General features: G+C 36.4%; 2 protein-coding genes across 2 annotated transcripts in view; one reads left to right on the top strand and one right to left on the bottom strand.

The window, feature by feature from the left end:
- Positions 1 to 14,158, top strand: part of LOC127445310 (glycogen synthase kinase-3 beta-like) — a 45,070-nt gene extending 30,912 nt beyond the window's left edge. The window contains exons 4-11 of the mRNA XM_051705299.1: positions 19 to 129; positions 291 to 421; positions 3,314 to 3,420; positions 4,308 to 4,405; positions 5,344 to 5,439; positions 5,706 to 5,892; positions 9,458 to 9,553; positions 9,633 to 14,158. Coding sequence (XP_051561259.1) covers positions 19 to 129; positions 291 to 421; positions 3,314 to 3,420; positions 4,308 to 4,405; positions 5,344 to 5,439; positions 5,706 to 5,892; positions 9,458 to 9,553; positions 9,633 to 9,700 — 894 coding nt within the window. The 3' untranslated portion in view covers positions 9,701 to 14,158. The remainder of the gene's footprint in view (positions 1 to 18; positions 130 to 290; positions 422 to 3,313; positions 3,421 to 4,307; positions 4,406 to 5,343; positions 5,440 to 5,705; positions 5,893 to 9,457; positions 9,554 to 9,632) is intronic.
- A 9,381-nt stretch (positions 14,159 to 23,539) lies between these two features.
- On the bottom strand, positions 23,540 to 26,136 carry LOC127445317 (homeobox protein MSH-B-like). Its single transcript, XM_051705316.1, has 2 exons — positions 25,729 to 26,136; positions 23,540 to 24,611 (listed from the first exon to the last, which is right to left on the bottom strand). Exons 1-2 carry the CDS (start codon positions 26,102 to 26,104, stop codon positions 24,214 to 24,216), a joined length of 774 nt encoding a protein of 257 aa, XP_051561276.1. The 5' UTR covers positions 26,105 to 26,136; the 3' UTR covers positions 23,540 to 24,213.
- Between the last annotated feature and the right edge of the window lie 396 nt (positions 26,137 to 26,532).

Here is a 26,532-nt window from a genome sequence, read left to right as displayed (position 1 = left end):
TCTTTTTTCCACACACAGAAGGATGAGGTTTATCTGAACCTGGTCATGGATTACGTGCCTGAGAACGTGTACAGAGTGGCCAGACACTACAGCAGAGCCAAGCAGAATCTGCCCATGGTCTATGTGAAGGTAACAGACTCTTAATACATTCTGACATTATTCCCTGCTGAAAAAACCAGGAAATATCAGCTATATTCATTCTGGTCCTGGCTAGTTAATTCTTGTTTTCTTGCTGGTTCACCCATTGTCATCTATTCACATAAAGTCATTGTTTGTGTTTGTATTCTCAGCTGTATATGTACCAGTTGTTTCGTAGCTTGGCGTACATCCACTCATACGGGATCTGTCATCGAGACATCAAGCCTCAAAATCTTCTGCTCGATCCAGAGACAGCTGTACTCAAGCTTTGTGACTTCGGAAGGTGAGACGGGGAAATTCTCTTCCACACATATAGTCGTTGCTATAAATTTAGAGACAAAACCTTTTATTCTGCCAATCAACTCCAGCAATTTGCGAGTTGAAGGATTTGTAACATATTATGAAAAGTTCTGTTGATGCTATGTGCGAAACAAAGGTAACATTAAATATTAAATGTTTGAGCGCAGGTTAGACTGATATTTTGATAGTGCCTCACCTGTCAAAGTTTAACTATTGGGAACATGACTTGAGGCTATAACGTAGGTGAGTTATGTTAATATCATTAACTACTCCAAGTTGTTATGACAGCCAACACCTGCACAAGTTGAGCTTGAACTCATTTTTACTCCAACTAAAACTTTAAATGATTGCTGTTCTCTGACTGGAATGCTCGTATTGGTAGTTTTTATCTTTCTTCTTATGGAGATCATAACCAATAAACAGTCCAGCAGCATTTAAAATCATCATGGTGGCGCCCAGTGGTTAGTCAGGAAAACTGTGGATACTTTGGTTCTCCGTATGCCAAAGTGCAAATTCTGTCACTATTACAGTACGGTATGTGTGGACCTTTAACCTTTAGGCTTAAGAGTTTTAAGCAGTCGCAAAATTCTGTTAAGGGTTGGTCACGCAATTATTTTGGACACCGCAACAGACAGGATATGATGTCATGTGTGAGAGCTTCTGGTTTTAATATTAAACTAAATAGGTAAAGACAAACTTTTTTTTGGCTTAACAAATCCTTGTCTGAAAGTTTAACACTAAGACAGACAAACAGACAGTGCCTGCTGGTAGATGCTGGAACTACACCACCCGATGGCAAAAAGCATGTTTCTCCATAGACAGCCATTCAAAAGTAGGCGTATTTTATGACAAAATAGATTTTTTTCCAAGAACCATTTCAGTTTAAATTATTTCATTACATTATAGCACATCGTCATCCGGTGACATTGTTTTTGAAGGGCTCTTAAAAACATGAAATTGATTTATATTTTTCCCTATCTATTCCCATTGACGAATGATCAGTCACGAACTGAGCACCCATGACGAAAGATGTCAGCCTCCATTTCGCTAGCTTTCTGGGAACCATGCGCTAGCTGAGCACAGTCATAAAGATGAATGGGGATGCTAACGGATAGCTCTGAGAGAGAGAGAGAAAGAAAGGCTAGAAAGAGAGCGAGCGAGAGAGACAGATAAAACAGTTTAAAGGCCTTGTTTACTTTTTTGACAGTTTGCGTTTGAATAGTCTTGGCCTATTTGAACATTCTGTTAATGTAAAGCTGGGTCCCAACCGACACTATACACTATGCACTAACAAAATGTGCTATGCACTCAGCCATGTAGTGTATGAATTTTCAAAGTGTAGTATCGTCCCAAATGGAACACTTAAGGTTTTTTTACTACATGGGTATTTGCCATTTAACAGCTGACGGAAGTGATGTTTCAAACGCACGTGATGTGTTGCCACTAGCTTTAGCAGCTTAGCAAACATCAATTCAACCAAAGTCTTTCTAGCTTCAACACTTGTATCTTAAACAACATACATATTCACACAGCTTGGGGTGATGGTAAAGCATTCAACTCACATTTGCAAGGTGCTGAATCCACTGAAGCTTCGCCAGCTGCTACATTCTTCATTATTTACAATTGTTTTGTCAGACCAGCAGCGCAGCCAGGTAACTCCGCCCCTTCTGCTATGTACGGCAAGCCACGTGCACTGAGTGCATGAAGTGTCCAATATTCCACACTCCGTTTTGACGGTTGAAAAAGTGCATCATCCGGGTACTTAAATTACACTTCTTTTTGTTGCATTTTCAGTGTAAACGTACTACTTGCACTACTTACACTACAAAATGGCATAGAATAGTGCAGAAGTGTGCAGTTTGGGATGCATCTTAAGTCTATGTGATTTTGGGAATTGTTTGTCGCCCGCTGTGCGAAAGCCATAATTCTGATCAGTTAAAAAAGTCATAGCAACCCGAGTCAGAACAGTCTAAAGGTCTGTGCTGAGTTTGGTGGATGTAGCTTGAAAGCTCTAGAATGAGTTAGTCAGAAATGTTAAGGACCATGTTTGTAGAATAACAGTATGTTGGCTTTGTCAAGCCAACATAAAAAGATTATATTCAAAATGTTAAAACTTACCATCTTCTCACTTTCCTTCAACAACAAAAGCATGCAGCTTTGAAATATGTATTCCATTAGTCACATGTTATCTTGTCAAAAGAATTCGTAGGCAAGAGTTCACCAAACTTTAACTTTTGTCTGTAGCGGTAGCTATGCAAAAATATTTTGTATGAGCTCGAGTTTGCGGTCACCAGCATTTGCATACATATAGTGTGACTGAACCTTTAGAGTTTATTTACAGGCCTATGCGATGTGAAAGTCAAAAATCTATTATCTTGATTTAGCTAGCTAGAAAACCTACTGTATTTCTGGGACAGCTGGTTAAAGGTAATTTCAGGTAAATGACAGCCATTTGGTTGTGGTGTGTGACAGTGCGTACATAAAACGGAAAGCCGTTGATTAAAGAAAGCTTGTGTGACCTGTACCTTTACTGGAAATCTGTTAATTATAAGGCAGTTTAACAGGTTTCATGTGTAAAAGTAAAATCCATCCATCTGACACATATTGCTTTGAGCTTTCTGATCTAATTCTAGACTTGTTTGATTATACTGCTTTGAGGATTTGGATGATTTCAAAAAAGGGTGTTTTTGTTCCTCAGAACAAAATTTTGCTAAACATAGGACTAATTATTATTCAGCTGTTACAGTACAGTACAGTACAGTACAGCCGCTGATGTTGATGAGGATCATTATGATTATTGCTCCTATAAGCATAAGACTCGCCTTGGAAATTACATTTCTCATTATCTCTTTGTCTTTCTTTGTGTCTCCTGTAGTGCCAAGCAGCTGGTCCGTGGTGAGCCTAATGTTTCTTACATCTGCTCGCGGTACTACAGAGCCCCAGAGCTCATCTTTGGGGCCACAGACTACACATCCAGCATTGGTATGCTCATACTAACTCATTATAAACCAAACTACCAATATTGGTATACTACTTCTAACTCTAAAAACAGATCCAGTGCCATGCAGTTATTTCAACAGAACTTTCTTTATATGTTTTTCAATTGTCTAACAAGAAATGTTACTTTTTAATCAGTTTACCAAAAAAAATATTTCAAATTTGTTCATTGTCCACTTTTGCAAATTACGCAGTAGATGAAGGTCTTATTCGGCCTGTGGGCTGTAGTTTGGGGACCCCTGGTGTAGGGTGTCTGTGGGACTCTAAATGAACACTATAAACACACTGCAGTGATGCCCCTAGACTGTATGTCAGTATTTAATTAGGGGTGTAAATATACTGTAGTATCTGCCACCATCTGCATCGGAGTGCAAATAGCATCTAACACTATTTGCACTTAGTGCAAAGAAGATGCTTAGTGTAAATAGCATCTATCAAAATTAATGAGGGCTCGGGGCAAAATTGCCACTAAAAGTGATAAAAATGCCTCATAAACTGAAAATGTGGGGGCAAAAAATTAGTTCTTTTTTTCCTTTTTCTTTTTTTATTTGTAACATTTGATATACTGTATATCTTCCTAGCTAACCATTTTTGGTTCCCAGAATGTTCTGGGAACGTTAGTTTATGACGATAAAAATGAGGACCTAAAGAGAAACCATATGCCCTAATAAAGGTAAAAAATGCCCCATATATAAACATGTGTGTGTATATATATATATATATATATATATATATATATATATATATATATACTATATATATATATATATATATACAGTATATTTGTTCTGCGTAATAAGTTCTTTGTTTGGCTCTATAGGAATATGTGCAAATTGCTCTAATATTCATTGTTTTCCTTTGTTACTCTACAGACATTTGGTCAGCTGGCTGTGTACTGGCAGAGCTGCTGTTAGGGCAGCCTATTTTTCCTGGTGACAGTGGTGTGGATCAGCTAGTTGAAATCATTAAGGTATGGAAGAGGGTGTGTGTGTGTGGACACATGACATCTTCAATTAGACAAGGTGAAGATGAGGAGAGAAAAATTGAATTTGTTGATTGCTTCTTTTCTCATTAGTGCTGAAGTTTCTCCACCCACTCAGACCTCATCACACACACACACACACACACAAAAACAACACATGAAAAACTTTTCTTTTAGGTTGTTTATGTTTGAGTAATGCAAAGTAAAGCTATTTTTCTTTGTGGAGAAGCATTTTTTTCCCCTCAGGAAAAGCCTAAACGCACTTCTTAAAAGAATAATTCACCCAAAAATTTCAATTCATGATTTACATATCCACCCGTATGACATTTGTTCTCCCATCAAATATAAAATATTTTTGAAGAATGTTCATGCTGCTTTTCCATACAATGAAAGCATATAACAGGGGCTAATAAGCTCCAAAAATAACAAAATAAGCACCATAAAGGTAGTTCATACATCTCATGTGCAATGTTCCGATAGCTTAATTAAAGTCATTATTAACTGAAAATCTTCCCCTCCGCCTTAGCCCTCAAACCTCATTTGCGCATGCGCATATTTAAACTTGCCATGCTGCAATCTTTTGCAAAGTACATGAGAAAAAATGGTGTCATGTTTGAATATGCAGATTGAATATGCTTTTTTGTCACTATATGCTTTTATTGTATGGAAAAGAACAGTGTGAGCAAAATTGTATATTTTGTGTTCCATTAGAAAGAAAGAAAGCCATATGGTTTTGGAACAGCATGAAGGTGGTGAGTTAATGATGGCAGACTTTTCATTTTGAGTGAACTATTCCTTTAAAATCACTTTGTTCCTTTAAAATGACTCCTCTAGGCTAGTAATTGCAACAGAATAAATTACAATTTGAAAATAAAGTAGTGTGAATGAGGTGAGCTGTGTTTGATTATGTAAATCTTTTCCTTCAGGTGCTGGGCACTCCTACACGAGAACAGATCCGGGAGATGAACCCAAATTACACAGAGTTCAAGTTTCCACAGATTAAGGCACATCCATGGACTAAGGTTAGCATGAGCGTATTCGTGTGCTTAAGGGGCCGTTCACACAGAACGTGTTTTATAGTCATTCTATGCTATTTTTAATCGTTATTTTCCATGCGCTAGACACTGGTCATCTTCAATTGCTCCTTTGTGACATGTTTGAAACTATGAGTCCTCATTTATATCGGCAGTTCACATGTTTGTGTTGGTGTATGTTCAAGGCCTTGACTGTGCAAAATAGTAACATTTGTGAAAAACATAAAAAACCTGACTTGTTGTCCACGTGTTAGGTTTTCCGGCCCCGCACCCCTCCGGAGGCGATAGCTTTGTGTTCCCGGTTGTTGGAGTACACACCCACGGCCCGTCTCACTCCTCTCGAGGCCTGTGCTCACACTTTCTTCGATGAGATCCGAGAGCCCACCCTCAAGCTCCCAAACGGAAGAGAGAGGCCTGTGCTGTTTAATTTCACTACACAGGGTATGTTACATACCCACTGAGAGGTGTCCATTTTCAAAAGTGTTTACAGTATTTCTCTGTATTGGTAAATGGCTGTACAGCAACAGAGGAAAATAAACTGCAAACGGATGTAACAAATTAATTTATAAATATAAAATATAAATCTCAGTTGCGCTCACGTGCCCTCTCAGTCACTCATCACAGCACGAGTCGTGTGTTAAAGAAATATTTCACCCAAAAATAACAATTCTCTCATCACCCTTATGTCTTCTCAAACTCGTAAGACTTTCTTTCTTCCCTGGAACACCAACAAAGATATTTTAATCGAGACATGATATCTGTTTGCCCATAAAGTGCAAGTGAATGGGAACCAAAACTTTGAAGCTCCAGAAAGCACATAAATGCAGCATAAAAGTAATTCAAATGACTCCAGTGATTTAATTCATGTCTTCTGACCAGATCATAATATAACTCCTTTTTTTCACCATAAATCTTAACATCTGCAGTTTCATTGGCGATCACAAGCTTAAAGTCATTATCGTGCCTAGAGACTGCAGTGGCAAGATGGACAGTGAAAAAGTTTTTAAATTTTGGTCTGTTCTCACCCAAAACTAATTGGATCGCTTCAGAAGACATTGATTAAACCACTGGAGTCTTATGGATTACCTTTATGCTGCACTTATGTCATTATTGGAGCTTGAAAATTTGGTCGCCATTCACTTGCATTGTATGGACAAACAGACATCATCAAATCTCAATTACAATATCTTTGTGTTCCACGGAAGAAACAAAGTCATATGAGTTTGAGACGACATAAGGGTGAGTAAATGATGAGCAAATTATCATTTTTGGGGTGAACTATTCCATTAATAATACTGTACAAAAAAAAAAAGGTTATCCTGCAATAATGATGTTGTGATGTCTTCTCACTAATGCTACTTATTGATTTATGTTACCTAGCAACAATACACTAAAGTGGGTGAACAAGTCATACTAAAAAACATTTTTGTACTAGCATTAAAAATATCTCTCTTGTGTTTAAAGATGTTTATGGTGTGTGTGACGTTGAACTCTCATGGTGTTTACTAGGTAGCCAGTATATCAATAGCTGGGTTTCCATTGAACTTTTTAGCATTTTTAAGCACATTTCTAAAAATTCAACTAAAGAAAATACTAATTGTTGCACGTTTCCATTCACAATGTCATGAGCATTATCTTGAGGAAGCCGCCTTGTCATGATGGAGCAGGCCAGGGCCGTTTCTAGACTTAAAAAGCTGGACCGCCGGGGTCACTAATGACGAGATCGCTCCAGCAATCGGGAGCAGCAATGACGTGGCTGCCACGGCAACCTCGTTTTATTAAAGACTGCCAGGAGATGCCGTCGAGTCAGTGTAATATCTGATATAATCAGGGCTGAAATGGCTGCGATGCCCATATGCCGCCAGCCTCCGCATACTTGAGCAGCGCCTGCTCTCAAAACTGTTCTGGCAAATTGTGAGGACCCTATTTAACGACCAGCTGTGGGTTAAACACTTCTGAATGTCAAGGGGCTATGTTTGAAGGATTGTGGGCCAAAGTCTGACCTTTCATTGGGCCAGTCAAATCAAGCTATCGCACACTCATAACACGAGCAAATGGTCAAAACCCCTAATTGTTTTACGAAAAAAATTTTTACATCACCTTAATGTGCATTTTAAGTAATACGAAACTCTAGAAAATCCAATCAGCAATCAAATCGGATGATTTTGATAAATGTATCCTTCAACACAGAAAGGAAAATACATTAACAAATAACTAAATAAAATTCAGTGCTAAGATTAAGATTTAAAGTGTATCTATGAAACCCTGTGTCATTATTAAAGGAATAGTTCACCCAAAAATGAAAATTCTCTCATCATTTACTCACCCTCATGCCATCCCACATATATATGAATTTCTTTATTCTGCAGAACACAAACGAAGATTTTTTGAAATATATCTCAGCTCTGTAGGTCCATACAATGCAAGTGAATGGTAATCAGTCCTTTGTAGATCCAAGAATCACAAAGGAAACATAGAAGTAATCCATATGACTCCAGTACACTGAAATAAAATGGAAAGCAGCTCTACTGAAAATACTAAACCAGTACACTTAAAATCAACTCAATACATTTATGTTTGAGATGAGAACATCACCATATTGCATAAAGTCCAAGTAAAATTCAACCCAATCATTAAAAAGTGATATGATTACAATGGTATGAAATGATTAAATGGATTCAGACTTCTAATGGATTGTGTTAACTCAACATAATTGTTTCTGCTTGCTTAATTAATTAAAATGAGTTAATCCATCATATTTCTTTAGCATTTGGTCTTAACTTCATTTCATTGTGTACAATCCATCTACATATGTTTACTTAATCCAGTTGTGTTGGAACAATGTGAATAATATTTGTTGCATCAAAGTATTGCTGAAACCGGGCAGGGAATTTGCATTACCCAGTATGCTTTGCATGGGACTGGATTGGGAGAGTACATTTTGAAATGAAGTGTTATTTTAATGTGAAATGAAACAAGTAGGAGACTTGTTAGTGTTTAAAGTTCTGTTATGTAAGAGAAGTTTCTGTGTTGGTGGATTTTTTTGGTGGTTTCCATTGTGGAGCTAATGGTTAGATTGAGGATAGGTGATTTACCATCCTTAATATAGCAATGTGTTTTGCTTTGGTCATGCAGCAAATACTGAGGGATCATCAGCATAAAGGCTGATTGAGGATCAGTGTAAACCTTCAGCAGCACCATCTTTGTTAAAGTAAACAAAAAGATATGTATAATATGCTAATATGTATTGTTGCTAGCTCATAGCAAGCTGCAAAATTCATTGGAGTTATTTGGACAAATCAAATTTAAGTGAGGTTAACTCAATTCCTTTGGGTTTATTCAACACAAAATATTTGAGTAAAGCCTACATTTACATTTTATATTAAGGAAACTCATTTTCATTGTGTGGAACCGATGTCCACAATTGAATTACATAAAACCAACTAATTGAAAGAAGGTGTATTTAAATCCATGTCTTCAGAAGCTAAATAACTGGTGTGGGTGAGAGACAAAACAATATTTATGTCATTTTTTACTCTAAATCTCCACTTGTTCAGATGTGAAAGTGAAAATAAACAGGCACCACATGTGACTTTCAGATGTAAAAGTGAAAGTGGAGATTTAGAGTAAAAAAAAGGACTTACATTTTTTATCTTTTTCTCACCCACACCTGTTATATCACTTCTGAAGACATGGATTTAACCACTGGAGTCTTATGGATTATGGTTTCCTTTATGTGATTTTTGGAGCTACAAATGTCTGATCACCATTCACTTGCATTGTATGGACCTACAGAGCTGAATTATTCTTCTAAAAATCTTCAGTTGTGTTGAGTAGAAGAAAGAAAGTCATACACATCTGGGATGGCATGAGGGTGAGTAAATGATGAGAGAATTTTCATTTTTGGGTGAACTATCCCCAAATATAATACTGCTTTGCAGCCCCTAAGCTTTCCAAAGTTAACTAGTCTTGTATTACCATAATGTCTGTTGGATCTGTTCATCAGAGTTGTCTGGTAACCCCTCGCTGGCCTCCGTACTCATCCCTGCACATGCTCATAACCAGGCGGAAAACAACACTCAGTCCGCCTCGGCTGTAACAGGTTGGTCTCGCTTTCACTTCGCCCACCCTTTAATGTGAATTTTAACCTTCACTTACTGTCTACCTATGTTTTGTTCCAGGTGCCAACAGTGGCGATCGTGGTCCACACACCAATGCAGCCTCTGCCGGCTTGAATCCTTCAACTTGAACCCCATTCTACTGACAACAGTCCAATTACACGCTGCTGCTTATTAACTACGCCCACTCCCCGGAGTCAGGGGCGTGGCTAAAATGAAACCTAAAGCTCATGATATGATGGATGCATCCACCAAACCTTCCCCCAGCCTTGTCTCGTTGTCTGTTTTTATTCTTATTTTTATTTATTAGCTTTAAATGACTGTATACGAGGGCTCAAAAGCATCGCTCAGGACTGTCTGCGATGACATTTGATAATTCTATATACTACATATACCCTTATATAAACAGTTACACCTACAATATGTTTTCACATGTCAACTTTGAAATTTTTTAAGGAAATCTGTACATTGTAGCCACTGCTTCTTTTCTAACCATACCAACAGAAGAGTTGGCCCCTACCGTTTTGGCCCCTGCCTGGCGACAAATGCCCATCAGTACCTGGTATACAGGCACAAAAGTTGGCCAGTGTCCAGGTGAACTGAGTAGGAAGTGTGAGATACAGGAAAGCTGGTCTCTGATTGGCTGGTTCAGTCGCATGGACAGATTTCCAAGGCTTGTGTACATTCTGTAGGCTGTATGTGAAATATATGCTAATGACATTTGCCTTTTCCCTCAGTATTGGGTGGATATGTTGAATGCTTAAACCTGTATGCTGCTGTGTACCACTTGATTTTAGACAGCTTTTGACAGTGATATGCTCGCTCCATTTCATCTCCTCCATCTGCTCGTCTTCCTCCTTCCTGTGAAATAGTCACTCTGTACTTCGCCAAACTCTACAAATTTACTGTTTCTCAACACGCAAAGTCGTAAATAATTTTTTTGTGCGAGTGTGTGTGTGAGCATGCTGACAGTGATCTCTTTATAAGTACTGTATGCTGACTTTTTAACCGTTTGCTAAACGAAAATGCAACAAAAAAGAGCACGAACAAAGAAACTGATAATAAGGTTCTTAAAGGAATAGTTCACCCAAAACTGAAAATCATTTACTCACCATCATGTCATTCCAAACCCGTATGACTTTCTTCCGTGGAAAACTAAAAGGAGAAATCGGCTGACCGAAAATTCCAGCCGAAAGGAAGACGTCATTATTTAGCACCATCTGAATTCTCGAAATTACCTCCTTTGTATTATTCATGTTGACATTTAGTGGGAACGAGTGACTGAAAATACTATGACACTTGAATCATTTGAACTGTCAGGAAATTAACATTACAAGGACACTAAAAAAGATATGAAGACTTTCTTTAGGGTACTTCTGTGACCTTATTCATGCTAGCGCCATCTTTGATTTTTTAATGGGAACGACAACGACGCTGTGAGGGATAGACTACAGTCTACTTACAGTCTCTTCAGTGGGCTGTACTGCAGTTTAAAGTGTTTTTGGATTGTTCCACGGACAAAACATTGATAAAATATCTGTCCAAGAACATTCAGTATACAAAGAACTCCAGACAACATGAGTTGTAGAAAATCAGATGTGATCTAAGAGCTTTATACAGCTTTACAACATTTGTGCCATTGTAGAGACTGTAAGTCTATCCCTTACAGCCTCATTGTCATTCCCATTATAAATTAAAGATGGTGTCAGCATGAATAATGTCTATTTCTTGTTGTTTTTCTTGATCAAGTCAGCTTTAGCGTCCCCTAGTGTTAGTGTAGGTGTACAACTGAGGTTGATGTGACCACTGTTTGTAGTTTTGTCTAATTACAGTTCTGAATCTGCTTTTATGCCTCCCTAAAGTGCTGTTGAAAAAATATTTCCCACCTCATCTGTTTCCATTTTTACGCTTTGCTGAACAACAATTTGTATTGTTTGTCTTCTGAGCCCTTCAAATTGATTTTGGTAAGACATTTATCGATAAGCTTCTACACGTTAACATTAGTTCTTCACCCAAAAATGAAAATGTTGTCATTATTTACTCCCCCTCATGTTGTTCCAAACCCATATGACCAAACCCAACTTTCTTCTGTGGAACACAAAAGGAGATGTTAGGCAGAATGTTAGCCTCCGTCACCATTCATTCTATGGAGAAAATATATAGTAGTAAATTGTGGTGGATGTAGGGTGAACGATCCCTACAATAGGTATCATAAAGTGGATGATGAATAATCTTTTTTTATTGATTTTTATTGATTTTGGTTCATGTAAAAAAAAAAAAAAATTATTCTATTGTTTGTTGTTAGTTCATGTTTGTTCATAATGCAATTTTTGGTTGAAAAGGTCTAAATTAACATTAACGAAGATCAGTAAATGTTTTAAAAGTATTGTTCATTGTTGGTTTATGTTAAAAAATTGCATTAAATAATTTTACTTTGCAACGTTAATTTAAAGTGTTACCCTGATTTATTTTTTATTTTATTTTTATTTTATTTTTTTGTAACTAAACCAGCTGTTAGAATACTGGGTAGCACTTTATAAGGTTCCATTTGTTAACATTAGTAAATGCATTAGGTATCATGAAATTACAATGAACAATATATTTTTTTACAGTATTATTAATCTGTGTTCATGTTAGTTAATAAAATTACACATTGCAGTAGTTTAGAATGCATTAATGTTAACATATACACTACCAGTCAAAAGGTTTGAAACACACTCATTCTTTATTATAATTTTAGAATAATAGTAAAGTCATCAAATCTATGGAATAACATAAATGGAACTATGGGAATTATGTTGTGACTAAACAAAATCCAAAATAAATCAAAACTGTGTTATATTTTAGCATCTTCAAAGTAGTCACCCTTTGCCTAGAATTTGCAGACATGTACTCTTGACATTTTCTCAACCAACTTCTTGAGATATCACCCTGGGATGCTTTTTAAACAGTATTGAAGGAGTTCCCATCTATGTTGGGCACTTATTGGCTGCTTTTCTTTATTATTTGGTCCAAGTCATCAATTTCAAAAACTTTTTTTTTTTTTTTTTAATAAAATTTTAGATTCATAATTAAATAAATGAATATGGTGGCACAATTATATTTTTGTCTACAAAACTAATGTCAAACATTTAAGCATACGCCTTCAAATCAAAAGATTTTTAAGATCATGAGAAACAGTCAAGTGTTTCAAAACTTTTGACCGGTAGTGTATATTTTAAAAATGTATTAGTATATGTTGAAATTAACATGAACCAAGATTACTAAATGCTGTTGAAGTATTGTTCATTGTTAGTTCATGTTAACTAATGTTGTTAACTAATGTTAACATGTGGAAAGTGTTACTGAAAATTGGGTAACACTTTGCAATAAGGTTTTATTTGTTAACATTAGTTAACAGCATTACTTAACGTGAACTAACAATGAACAATTCTTTTACAGCTTGGTTTATGTTAATTTCAACCTATAATAATACATATTTAATATTAAAAGTTGTTTAAGTTAACATTAGGTAATACATTATGTACTAATTACATTCTGAAATGAACCTTAACCAATATTAAGAATATATATATATATATTGTAAAGTGTTACTGAAAATGGTAATGGTCCAACATTTATATATTGTATGAATATTGAAAAAGAATATGACATTATATGAAGGTACTCGATCACAAGGGTAGTAAGTTGTATTAAAATAATCATGTTTCATTTTTAATGTATGCTTGGCAAAGGGAAAGATGTCTAGTGTTCAGCTTGAATTTTAGCTGCTCTAATTCAGTGCTCACTGTGACAGCAGGGTTTTTATTTTATTTTTTTTAATGTGTTTTTGGCATTGTTTTTCTTTATATATATATATATATATATATATATATATATATATATATATATATATATATATATATATACTTTAAACTTTAAAAAATGTGACTTTTCCAAAGGACTTTGTCGGATGTCCGACAAATATCTTTGTTTTAGGGATGTATATATTTTTCTTCTTTTTTATTGGGAATATTAATGTCATGAGTCAACAGTATTAGCTACTTATTGGCTATGATGTGTTTTTTAGGGGGGCTAGGGTCTTTGTAGCTGTAGAATACTTTCAGCAGCACTTAAAGGGAGTTATTTCATGTAGCACTAAAAACTTTTTTAAACTTAAAGTACTGTATATGTTTTTAAAGTATGCATCCTTGCATACCCTGTAATGTTAGCAGCCGTATTGCTTCACTGTTTTCTAAGCATGTTAACTCATATTTTAGATGAATATGAGATACAGTACATGAAATGAAAAGGAAAATAAAGTTATATAAACACATCAGTACAAACTATATGATTCAGAGCTGTTGTTAGCCATAAGAGTCAACGCAACAGCAAAACAAACACCTGAAACATTACTATTACTTAAATGTCTTTGACAGTAATTTACCTGTTTTCATAAATACCGTTTTTGTTCATGTTTTATTTTTCACCCATGAAGGTATGCTAAGCGTCTCTTCTTGTACATACCCGATGTGCATTCTGTCCTTTGTGTGTTCTGGTTCAGAGAAGTCACCTGATACTGCATTGAATAAAGAGTAGTTTAACATTCTCCATCAAACTGTTTCTTCTTTTTTTATTGCCAAATGTCTCAGAACTGGATTTTAATGAATTACAGTTTTCCTCATCATCATGGCTTTCAGCTGCCAATGTATGAGGCCAGTTTGTTGTTTATGTTAGTTAAAAAAACTTTAACTCCTTAAGAAATGAATAGAGATTTTGAAACATATGTATTAAGTCATGAGTACTCACATGAGATGAAAACTCATATCAGAAACCTTATAAAGGCAGTTTTATTCTTACATGGAGAGGGTGCCCTCATTGGGGCTGCCATGTTAGAATCACATGACCAGTCAATTACTATTCGCTTAACCTCAGTAGCTGCCCTGTTATTGGACACTCAATCAAGGACTACATTAATCCTGGCTGACTGTGAATAGTGAATTTCTACAATGGCATCTGTAACTGAAAACTATTGCTGTTTGAATGGTGCTGCATCCACGTCCCTTTCAAGGAAATCAGCATATAAATGACTGACTTAGTTAAAAAGGGCTTAAATATTGAATATCACCCACATCTATCGTATCACTTCTAAAGACATGAATTTAACCCCTTGAGTCGTATGGATTACTTTATGTGCTTTTTGGAGCTTCAACGGTTTGGTCACCATTCACTTGCTTTCTATGAACCTACAGAGCTGAGATATTCTTCTATAAATCTTTATGTTCTTCAGAAGAAGAAAAATAGCATACACTTCTAAGAACAGCATGAGGGTGAGTAAATGATGAGAGAATTTTTATTTTGGCTGAACTATCCCTTTAAAGGTGTGTGTACTGTCATTTCGGTGCCACTAGTGCCACCAAATGGTATATTGCTATAATAATGTTCGTTTTCAAGCAGCGAGTACCGCCATCACTACTTCACCTGTAGATAGTGCAGTAACTTGAGAAAAGGTAAGATTGTGTTCTTTTCATTGGATCTCAGTTTACTTAAAGCGTGAGGAAATCAGGTTTTTTCAAATGTTTCGGTAACACTTTACAATAAGGTTCGATTTGTTAACATTAGTTAACATGAATTAACAATAAACAATTGTATTTTTATTAACTAACATTATAAAGATGAATAAATTCTGTAATATATGTTATACTCAGTGTCATTTGCACTACAATTGATAAGGTTATACTGGGATACGTTTATTTTGAGAAGAGTTTATACTGTAAAACACAGTTTGCATTTACTGTGAATGTCTAAAATCTAAAATGTGAATTTTATACTGAGGTTTGGTTTAAGTGTATACATTGAGACACATCTGAGTTTATTCAGTGTATTCTGCACATAAGAATTCTGTAAATGTATGTGTTGAAGCATATTTGAATTTATTCACAAAGTAACATCACACAGTAACAGAGTAAATATAACGTAATTGTTTATACCTTAAATATTATATTGCGTTATTATTTTATATCTACCTTAATACTTTATTATAAATAAATACTTTGGATTACTTTCCCTAAGTAAATATCTCAGTAGTGGTATCAGAGAAGGGTAATAATATTTTTAGTCGGAAGACACATTACTTGAACCCGGTGTGCCACCCTAATAGAACTTGGTTAAAGTAAAGCCTAAGAGGGTAGGAGGCACAACACTCAGAACATTCAAGACCCTTAAAATGTTGGAATACATGCAACATTACAGAGAAATAAACAGTCAAACAAAGTAGCAAACAAATGTGACTTTCTCTCTGCAGCTTCTCCCTCTGCATTCCAGCATGAAAACGTCGACCTGCTGGAACTATAAACAAATGGCAAATGTGTCAGCTGTATGCTGCAGGACTGACCTCTGCAACTGATCAAACACACTTAGGATGTCATAATCAGTGTTGGGGAGTAACGAAATACATGTAACGGGAATACGTATTTAAAATACAAAATATAAGTAACTGTATTCCACTACAGTTACAATTTATATCATTGGTATTTAGAATACAGTTACATTCAAAAAGTATTTTGATTACTGAAGAGATTACTTTGCATATATTATTGTCATTTGTTTCATTCAATATTTAGTCCTTTCAGATGGAAAACATTTATACATATAAATGATGCGATCCAAAGTGCATTTGAACAGCGGTGAAACACTTTCTTATGATGTGCTACATTCATACGAGCAGATAGAGAAGTACGTTTGAAGTAAGTTTGGAGCAGAAGAAATTGAAATAAACCTTGTGTAAATTGTCAGCTTTACGTTAAGCTAAAATGCTATTTCTAGCCATTTTACATCACGTTACCGGCAAGATCATATTTTTTTATCAAGAAAATTCACGTTGGATCATAATTTCCTTTTTTCTAGTAAGACCTTTCCACATTTCCGCTCTCCACTATTAAAACCTGGTCTATCATTCATAATAACCGCAATCAAATAATCATCCATCTCAGTGCTCAGATCTTGTGATCTTTTGCATACAGCAATACTGCATATCAGTTATGTGCTGTGTTTCATTCTGCTCTTGATTTGACAGTGTGTCCAGTGGTCACACAACATCAAAAAACTTTTTAAAGTGACACCACTCTTTAGAATAAAGTTAGAACTCTCCAGCCAAGGCACATATTCCTTGTCGCTTTTCTATGTTATATAGATGCATCTCAATTACTCATTTGCACACCAGAGGCCCCTATGGCAAACTGGAGTGATACACCTGCTCATAGGCACAATGGTGAAAGAGCTGTATTGTGATGAGACTTGCAAGTGTTACATTCGATTACTGTGAAACTACGTATTGATAATAATGACTGTCTGCTTCAAATAACACACTGAAAACCCTAATGAGTTGACTCTACTTGATTAACTTGATTGAGTAAACTCATTCACTTAATTGAATTGAGTAATGGTGTCTCCAAAACTTGGGCAATTAAGTTCACTTAACTTGGTGTTCAAATAGAATGAACTTAACCAATAAACTTATTTCTCCGGAAAGTATTCACAGCGCTTCACTTTTTCCACATTTTGTTATGCTACAGCTTTATTCCAAAATGGATTAAATTCATTATTTTCCTCAAAATTCTACAAACAATACCCCATAATGACAATGTGAAAGAAGTTTGTTTGAAATCTTTGCAAAGTTGTTAAAAATAAAAAACGAAAAAAATCACATGTACATAAGTATTCACAGCCTTTGCCATGACACTCAAAATTGAGCTCAGGTGCATCCTGTTTCCACTGATCATCCTTGAGATGTTTCTACAACTTGATTGGAGTCCACCTGTGGTAAATTCAGTTGATTGGACATGATTTGGAAAGGCACACACCTGTCTATATAAGGTCCCACAGTTAACAGTGCATGTCAGAGCACAAACCAAGCCATGAAGTCCAAGGAATTGTCTGTAGACCTCCGAGACAGGATTGTATCGAGGCACAGATCTGGGGAAGGGTACAGAAAAATGTCTGCAGCATTGAAGGTCCCAATGAGCACAGTGGCTTCCATCATCTGTAAATGGAAGAAGTTTGGAACCACCAGGACTCTTCCTAGAGCTGGCCGCCCGGCCAAACTGAGCGATCGGGGGAGAAAGGCCTTAGTCAGGGAGGTGACCAAGAACCCGATGGTCACTCTGACAGAGCTCCAGCATTTCTCTGTGGAGAGAGGAGAACCTTCCAGAAGAACAACCATCTCTGCAGCACTCCACCAATCAGGTCTGTATGGTAGAGTGGCCAGACGGAAGCCACTCCTCAGTAAAAGGCACATGACAGCCCGCCTGGAGTTTGCCAAAAGGCACCTGAAGGACTCTCAGACCATGAGAAACTAAATTCTCTGGTCTCTTTGGCCTGAATGGCAAGCGTCATGTCTGGAGGAAACCAGGCACTGCTCATCACCTGGCCAATACCATCCCTACAGTGAAGCATGGTGGTGGCAGCATCATGCTGTGGGGATGTTTTTTGGCGGCAGGAACTGGGAGACTAGTCAGGATCGAGGGAAAGATGAATGCAGCAATGTACAGAGACATCCTTGATGAAAACCCGCTCTGGACCTCAGACTGGGGCAAAGGTTCAACTTCCAACAGGACAATGACCCTAAGCACACAGCCGAGATAACAAAGGAGTGGCTCCGGACAACTCTGTCAATGTCCTTGAGTGGCCCAGCCAGAGCCCAGATTTGAACCCGATTGAACATCTCTGGAGAGATCTGAAAATGGCTGTGCACTGACGCTTCCCATCCAACTTGATGGAGCTTGAGAGGTCCTGCAAAGAAGAATGGGAGAAACTGCCCAAAAATAGGTGTGCCAAGCTTGTAGCATCATACTCAAAAAGACTTGAGGCTGTAATTGGTGCCAAAGGTGCTTCAACAAAGTATTGAGCAAAGGCTGTGAATACTTATGTACATGTGATTTATTTATTTTTATTTTTTTATAAATTTGCAAAGATTTCAAACAAACTTCTTTCACGTTGTCATTATGGGGTATTGTTTGTAGAATTTTGAGGAAAATAATGAATTTAATCAATTTTGGAATAAGGCTGTAACATAACAAAATGTGGAAAAAGTGAAGCGCTGTGAATACTTTCCGGATGCACTGTATGCCTGTACTTCAGTTGCACATGCACAAGGAGAACTGAGACAGTGTTAACAGGATCCAACTTGACCAAAGGTGTAAATAGTAATGGATATTTGCAACAAAACAACATAAGTAATACTACAAAAGTGCTAAAACCTCTATTAACTCTTATTAACAACTAAATGTTCACTTTGACCACTGAAACATAATTAAATAATTCAATCTCAATGCATTGTGGGTATTCCCCTTAGCCTTACATTTTTTACTCAATAGTTTGAGTTATTGACACTTAAAAACTTAAGTCTATGGATTTTTAAGAAAAATAAGTTCAAGGAACGTGGATTTTTGAGTTATGAGCCAAAAACATTACATTTTAAAGGTGCAGTATGAAAGATTCAGAAACCCTTGTTATTAATGACACCTGAGGCTGTTAAGTGAACCGCAGCCAGTTACCTGTTGCTCGTGCACACACTCGAGTGAGCGAGCGAGCATCGGCCAAAACAATGACGTAACGTACAAAGAGACTGAACGTGATCCACCGGCATCATGCTGACATTTGAGGTAGCATAATTAAAATTACACAGTTATGATTGTTTTTCTACAAACTTTGAGACTAAACTAAAACTACTTATCAGCTAACATAGCATACTGATTCACACATACAGCTACATACTACCAAACTATAAAAGACTATGTTGCACTGCACTGTTATGTTGCACTATTGTATGTTTTGTATGTCATATGTTGTACTACGATCAAGAAACCAGCATATTTGCTTACATTTATCCTGTATTCCTGACTTTTAGTATAAAGAGAAGATGGTTGAAATTATTTGAAAGTTACGAAGCAAGGTAGCTTGCAATTCGTCAGCGTTAGCAGGCAAGATCAATTTAGCTAAAATTACACAGATCAATCCTTATGGCACTATATTTCCCATGCTTTGCAGTTATGTAAGCTTACCTGTCCAATAAGAAGAACACCAATTCAGGGTCGATTTTGATCCCCAAAACCGAACGAAGGTCCCTCCAGGAATCAAATGCCCTGCCGATGTTCACTCTAGTTTTTGCTCGACCACGATCATGTTCCCGCTTAGCCAGATGGGATTCAGTAGATAAATGTTTTTTTGGTTTTTTGGCTTACTCTGAGTTTGTGTATGAGTCAGTGTTGTGCTGGGAGCCGGATGTTTGCTGGATTCCATCTCTAAGATAACATTACCTAGTGTTGCAGACTGCTGACGCAGTTGAATAGCGGAAGAGAAGCTACTGTCTGAGGCAAGGCTCTCAGGAGTGCGCATAAATGTCACATCCTTTGGATTTTCCCGGCAAAACCGACCCACTCCCTTCGCATGAAAATCAGTATACAGGCTTTAATAGGCAACCTAGGAAGTCTGGGAAGGGCTCATTTTTTTAAGTTGTGTTACAAGCCATTCACACGTTGGCAAAAAAAAAAAAACAAATATGACATGAAAATTGTTACATACTGCACCTTTAAGTAATGTTTAATTAAGACAAGTAATGACAACAGCAGGGTTTACAGCTTATTTATTTTTTTGTCATTGGTTGAAAAGGAGAATATTTAAATAATTTTGTATAAGAAAGATATTGATAATTAGCAATCTTTAAAGAAGATAAATGACAAACACAACAAATGCATAAAAACACAGAATACAAAGAAACGATGACAAAATAATCTAAAGTTATAATAATGCACTGCATTGCCTGTCAAAGACGATGTTGCCCTCTACTGGACAGAAACAGACAGAGTATGAGTGTCAGTAGGAGTTTTTCCCACTGATATATTCTATATATATATCCACCTTTTTCCTAAACGCGGAAGTGTTCCATGATTCAACTGTTTTCAATTTCCGGTCTCCAGTGTTTTCACTCGCATTGGCGTATATTTAGCGGGTAATGTAATGTTTAAGGTATTAAATTTGTAAAAATTGTCAAAAAACATGCCGATACTTCACATAGTTGATATGACCACTTTTTAAAGACAGTGCCTCACCTGAGTGTGTAGATGACATGAAGCGATGGTCCGAGGTCAGTTATGTTGATATCATTAATTATTCTGAGTTGTTATGACAGCCAACAACTGCACAAGTTGAGCCTGAAATTCATTTTTACTTCAAGTAACACTACAATGGTTGTTCTCCTCTGGATAGCTCATTTTGGCAGTTTTTACTTGGCATCTCGAGACCAGAAATACAAAACAGGCAATTAGAATCATCATGGCGCAGCCCAGTGGTTGCTCAGGAAAACTGTGGATAGAACTGGATCACTGATGCTGTAAACTGCCAGCAGGAGGTGAAGCCACCGGAAGTGTTCGAGCGGCCATCTTGGTATGCCCAAACTTTCATAGAGCATCAATGACTGACAGGCGAAAACACCCCTTTTTCCACTGTCTCCAACCTGCGGATACTACAGTTAAATTTCACCCTCTAGTGACAATCGTGTTTAATTTTTTATTTGCTCGTTATGGATAACATTCGTTACGAGGTAGAAGATATATGCAGATTGCGATGTCAGAGCATTCACCTGCCCTGTCCATTCAGTCTATCAGTGCAGCACAAGGATCACCAAAGGAAGCGGCAAAACTGTCCACAAGTTGTAAAGTAAGTAGGAAAAGCTGTAATATCTGCTTGTTTAGGGTGACAATACGTCCTTACCCCCGAAAGGGCGCGCGCTCCTATACAAGTGACAGCGAGAACAAGACACTTTTTGATGAAAACATAAAACAATTAACTCTGAACAAACACTTCGATGTTCACAATAAATAAGTCTGAAAATGTTTGTTTGTATCTTACCTCAGTTTCAGTGAACTTGTTCAGCTGATCTGTTCGCCGATGTAGTTTGTTAGAGGTCCACTGTTTGATAGATATACTGTACATAACTCGCTTGGGCTTTCAAGAAACAGGAAAAATTCCTGACTTTAAATAAAAAAATTATTACGTGTCTAGGACGCTTGCGTTGTAGGGATGTACATGCAGATTTCCGATATAAAATCGGTGATTAAATGACTAATGTTTACTCGTTGAAATGAGATGATTTCCTATTAAGTCAATTCACCTTATGTGCCAGAGAAACTAGCGCGCAGCCATCTTGAAAATTTTGTCTCGGAACTTCCGTCCTAGCGGTCGCTATATAGATATCTATGGTGTTGTTGTCAAAGTGTAATTAGCTAGCGAAGTGGATTTACAGGTTATAGAGTTGTCAAAAGTTATCGTGAGTATTTTAAAGTGTTCAAGGGATGTCATAACAACTGGAAGCAGGGGCGATTTTAAAACAAGAGTAATTCATTCATAAATCCACAAGATCCTACCTTCAAGCTGTGGACCTACTGATGTGCCTCTGTGCTCATGAAACTCCAAGAGACAACATAAAGTCATTTAAAATATCTCTGTAGGACACCTATAGTTGGCCATCTTTTCGTGTCATTCACCCATCGCGTTATTGTTAAGGTGAGTAGCGGGATGGCGGAAGGGTGCAACTATATATGCATACACACATATAGCTACATGTGAAATGGTATGTTTTATTTTATATTATGTTTACAACTATTTTAATCACATTTAAACCTCTAAAAAATGTAGGGTGAAAAATTAATTTTAAAAAGTACAATTGTCATTTTCTTTAGGCTAATCTTATGAACTTGCATATGTAATAATACGAGCTGTCACTGTTGGAAATTTCATGACAACTAGGCTACACAATTAAACGCTTCTATTATAAAAAAGTGCAGTGTGGCATAGCTGTCTGAATGTGATCTGCCAGGTCCAATTTACCTCTGCGGGTGTCGGAAAAAAGGAACATTTAGAGTGGCAGAAAAAACACCTCACATCACCAGCATTTTCACGTGGCCTAAAGGGGTGCTGTAGATTCACACCATCAACTCTTGCTGAAAAATACTTTCTGTGCTCCCACACGTAATCAGTTTTGATCCACTCTTCGCAGCAGCTTCAATACAAACAGGAAGTTAAATGACAAAATTCGGAAGAGCGGAGCGCGGGAGAGGGGCGGGGCCCAATAAGCTTAATAGGGACATTGGAATGTTTGGGCATAGGAATATGGCGGCTCAGTGGCTTCACTGTTATGACGTCATGATCAATCCAGTTTTATATATCTGTGGTTTTCCCCCATAACTGATGCTCCACGTTTTCGTTCTCAACCCTTTTGGAGCCCACCACAATTTAAACCGTCCACGAGGAACCCCCATAGTTATAAATAAGTAAATAAATAAAACAAGTAGGTTATTAAATGGTTCAAATATGCAGGTGTCTCAGCTTAGTAAAAGACAGCCCTAACATCCCACAATGAGGAGCCCCTTTAGCACTAATATGCCGCTTACCTAACAAACTGCCAAAGTAGGGCGTAAAATCTCTCTCTCTCTCTGTCTCTCTGTCTCTCTGTCTCTCTCTCGCTCTCTCTCTCTCTCTCTCTATATGTTGCTTTATTTATATTTTATTGATTATATTTTTGATTAGTTCCTTAAAATAAGTTTGTGTTCTTGGGATAGCCTATCTTACATAGCGTTTACAGCGTAGGCCTATACAATTGCTTATTGTTTATTTTCTGCAATATCCTGTATTGGTTTCATAAAGTTTGTAGTATGTCTGTTTTTTTTTTTCTTTCATTTTCTAACCATTGTAGCCTATAGTTTAGCTTTTCTCAGTCTTCCATTTAATTCAATTATGTGAAGAAAGAGGTAAAGAAAGCTTTGTTGGAAAGCGGATCATGCTTATTGACTTAAAATATTCATATAGATCAACGTAAAACGACCCTAACAGGCTAACTTATGCAAAATCTAAAAACTAATCAAAAAGTTTCAAATGAATTAGGAATAATTCTTATATTTTACAGACTATTTCCGACGGGCTCCATTTGAATAATTAGGCAATAATGAGAAGAAAATTACGATTTATCATCGCCAAAGAAAAATACATAGAGCACAAAAGTTTACATTTAAGAAAGAATAATTTTTATTTTTGACTAATAAATATTTGGTCTCTCAAGGCACTTCCAACATAAGGCCAATAAGTACTTCTTCGTCAAATGACGGATACGCTCAGTATAAAATGATCTTAAAACAGTATTAAAACACATCTACCTGCTCTACAAGAGCACGTCAATATACAATAGAGAAGAAAACACTAAAATATAGTACAGGAGCTTGCTTCCATCCATTTCGTTATTTGAGGGATGATTTCATGTGGATTTAGAGATTCAATAATTACTGAACGCAACCCCAGAAAAGGGAACTTTGCATTGCATTGCAGTGTCCATGTTCATATTACATGATACTATAATGAATTACTTTAGTAATTGCAATAACTATGTCATCACACAGTAAGTAGGCCAACATGTTGTTCATTAGTATATCGCAATTATACTAATTATGTACTCATAGAGTAACAAGAACACTGTAATGCTATTATGGCACAATGTGCCCTTTGATTTTTTTTTTCTTTTTTTCTTTTTTTTGTGCGCATGGTGGACAAATATACTGTATATAAACTTTTATAAAAATTCATTCAGCGTTTGGAAGAAGCCTTCAAATAAACGTTTTTAAGAAAAATAATACATCCCGTAAGGTCCGTTAAATAGTCCTGGCATGGGCACCGGACGTGGGAAAGAGGCTGCAGGTCCGTACAGAGATGATGGAGATCCCAAAGGAAAGGGCAGCGCGAACGGTGCCAGAATCGGTTTGGACGCGCATTTGAACTTTTCCAGCTCGGCCTCCTGAAGTCTCTTGGCCTTCGCCCTCCTGTTCTGGAACCAGATCTTGACCTGAGTCTCGGTGAGGTTGAGGGAGTTGGAGAACTCGGCCCGTTCGGCGATGGAGAGGTACTGTTTCTGTCGGAACTTGCGCTCCAGTGAGAGCAGCTGCGAGGTGCTGAAGGGTGTGCGCGGCTTTCTGTTCGTCTTGTGCTTGCGTAAGGGGCACGACGTTGGGCTCGGGTGACCTGGAAAACATGAGGGGAAAAACGTCATTATTTAATTTGAAATACTGTGATACGGAAAAGTTCAGCTGGGAAAAAATGATCTCTGTCTCCAATTGCTTTTGGCTTTCTTTTTTGAAACCCCTTATTGTTTATTTATTTATTTTTATTTATTTTTTAATAAATAAACATTTTATTTCATTCATTTAAATTTTAAATACAACTATTGAAAATTTTTTAAACCTTTTCATATATCTGGATGTACAACTTTTCTATAATAAATGAACTTTTACTTTATATATATATATATATATATATATATATATATATATATATATATATTTTAATAAATATATTATTATATATACTTTTATTCTTTTAAATATATTATTTATTTTTATTTATTGTAAAACTGGAAAATAATTAAAACATATCATATATTTACAATCAGTATACAGTACCTACTAATGTATTTTTACTATATATATAAATAATATGAGTTCTAAGCACTCGTATTATATATATATATATATATATATATATATATATATATATATATATATATATATATATATATATATTAGAAGAGAGTATTTTTGAATTATCTATATACTTTTTAAAATAAAAAAATATATAAAATGGTTTATTATTATATTACATTACTTATATATTTTTTATTTAAAAAAGTAATTAATAAATACATTATAAATGACACTAAAAGAATAATGTTAAGTTAATATATTGTATAATAAATAAAATTACATTCTTCACATTATTCTTATATAAAATATTTCTTTCCATCCTTGCAAATTTACATCTATTTAAAAAAAAATATATATATTATTATTATTATTATTGTCATTTTGGCTAACGTTAACAACAACAACATTAATAGTAATAAACATTATTATTAATTACTATGTACTTTTTTATTTTGTATTATTATTAATAATATTATTATATTTATTATCAAAGTAATAGGGCCTGTAGTATATTTATCATTAATGAAAAAGTTGAAGGTAAAAAGTTTTTTAAACATGTATTATAATGTATGGCTATAAGAATTTGTTCCTTTTACACTGTATTGAAATAAATAAATCCAATACTGACTCAAAGTAAACGGTTTAAACAGGGTACTTACGAGGATGAGATGTGAAAGATGAGTTTAACCAAGTGCTCTGTTCCTTATCGCTTAATTCTTCACTTTCGTCGTTCAGGCTGTCCGAAACCGTTGACAAACTGTCCACAGAAACTTTCGTTTTGTCCACAAAGTAAGTCCTAACAAAGTCCTGCTGTCCCGGTGTCTGCGGGAAAGGCTGCGGCAGAACCGGAGAGCACGTCACCTGGCAGCTTGATTTCGCCATCAGCGATTCAACGCTAAACGGAAGGTAGTGCTTCTTCACTTTATGTCCCATGTCAGCGGTCACATCTTTCGGCTTGTGACTTTCCTCGCTCTCCGAGTCCGATTTTTCGTGAGCTGCCGTTTCACACGCAACGGGTCCCTTGGGAGAATTCATCGTAAACCACCCGCCGCGGGTTGCTGCTTATACTGTCACGTTTCAACAACTTCTAATAGACTGTCCTTCCAGCGCCGTACACTTATAATAGCGCACAAACTGCTGTCCTCCAATCAGCGCGTACACTCGACCACGTGACATGTGAAAGTCTCGTTTTGATTGGACGGAATATTCCCCAGAGGAACTTTCAGACCAATCCAAACTGACATCAAAACATCAACGGAAGTTGAGAAAAATGAGTAATCGCGGATGTCTTGCTGAGATGATCCATAGATGGCCTCGAGGCGCTTGAAGCTTTGGAGCACAAAGTAGACCAATTTTAGCCCAATTAAACAGTAGGGAAGCCCTCAAAGTATCTGTATCCGACTGTTGAGGAGCCATTGAGAAGACACAATGGAATTGAAACTTTTGTCATAGGAATTGACTGG

The sequence above is a fragment of the Myxocyprinus asiaticus genome, chromosome 8 (assembly GCF_019703515.2).
Source record: "Myxocyprinus asiaticus isolate MX2 ecotype Aquarium Trade chromosome 8, UBuf_Myxa_2, whole genome shotgun sequence".
Taxonomy (NCBI): Eukaryota; Metazoa; Chordata; class Actinopteri; order Cypriniformes; family Catostomidae; genus Myxocyprinus; species Myxocyprinus asiaticus.
Note: the sequence above shows the minus strand (reverse complement) of the source record. Positions and strands in the feature narration are given on the sequence as shown.

Coding starts and splice junctions, on each gene's coding strand:
- LOC127445317 (XM_051705316.1), bottom strand. CDS start 26,104: ATGAATTCTCCCAAGGGACCCGTTGCGTGTGAAACGGCAGCTCACGAA. Junction 24,612..25,728: donor ATCTTTCACATCTCATCCTC/GTAAGTACCCTG, acceptor CATGTTTTCCAG/GTCACCCGAGCCCAACGTCG.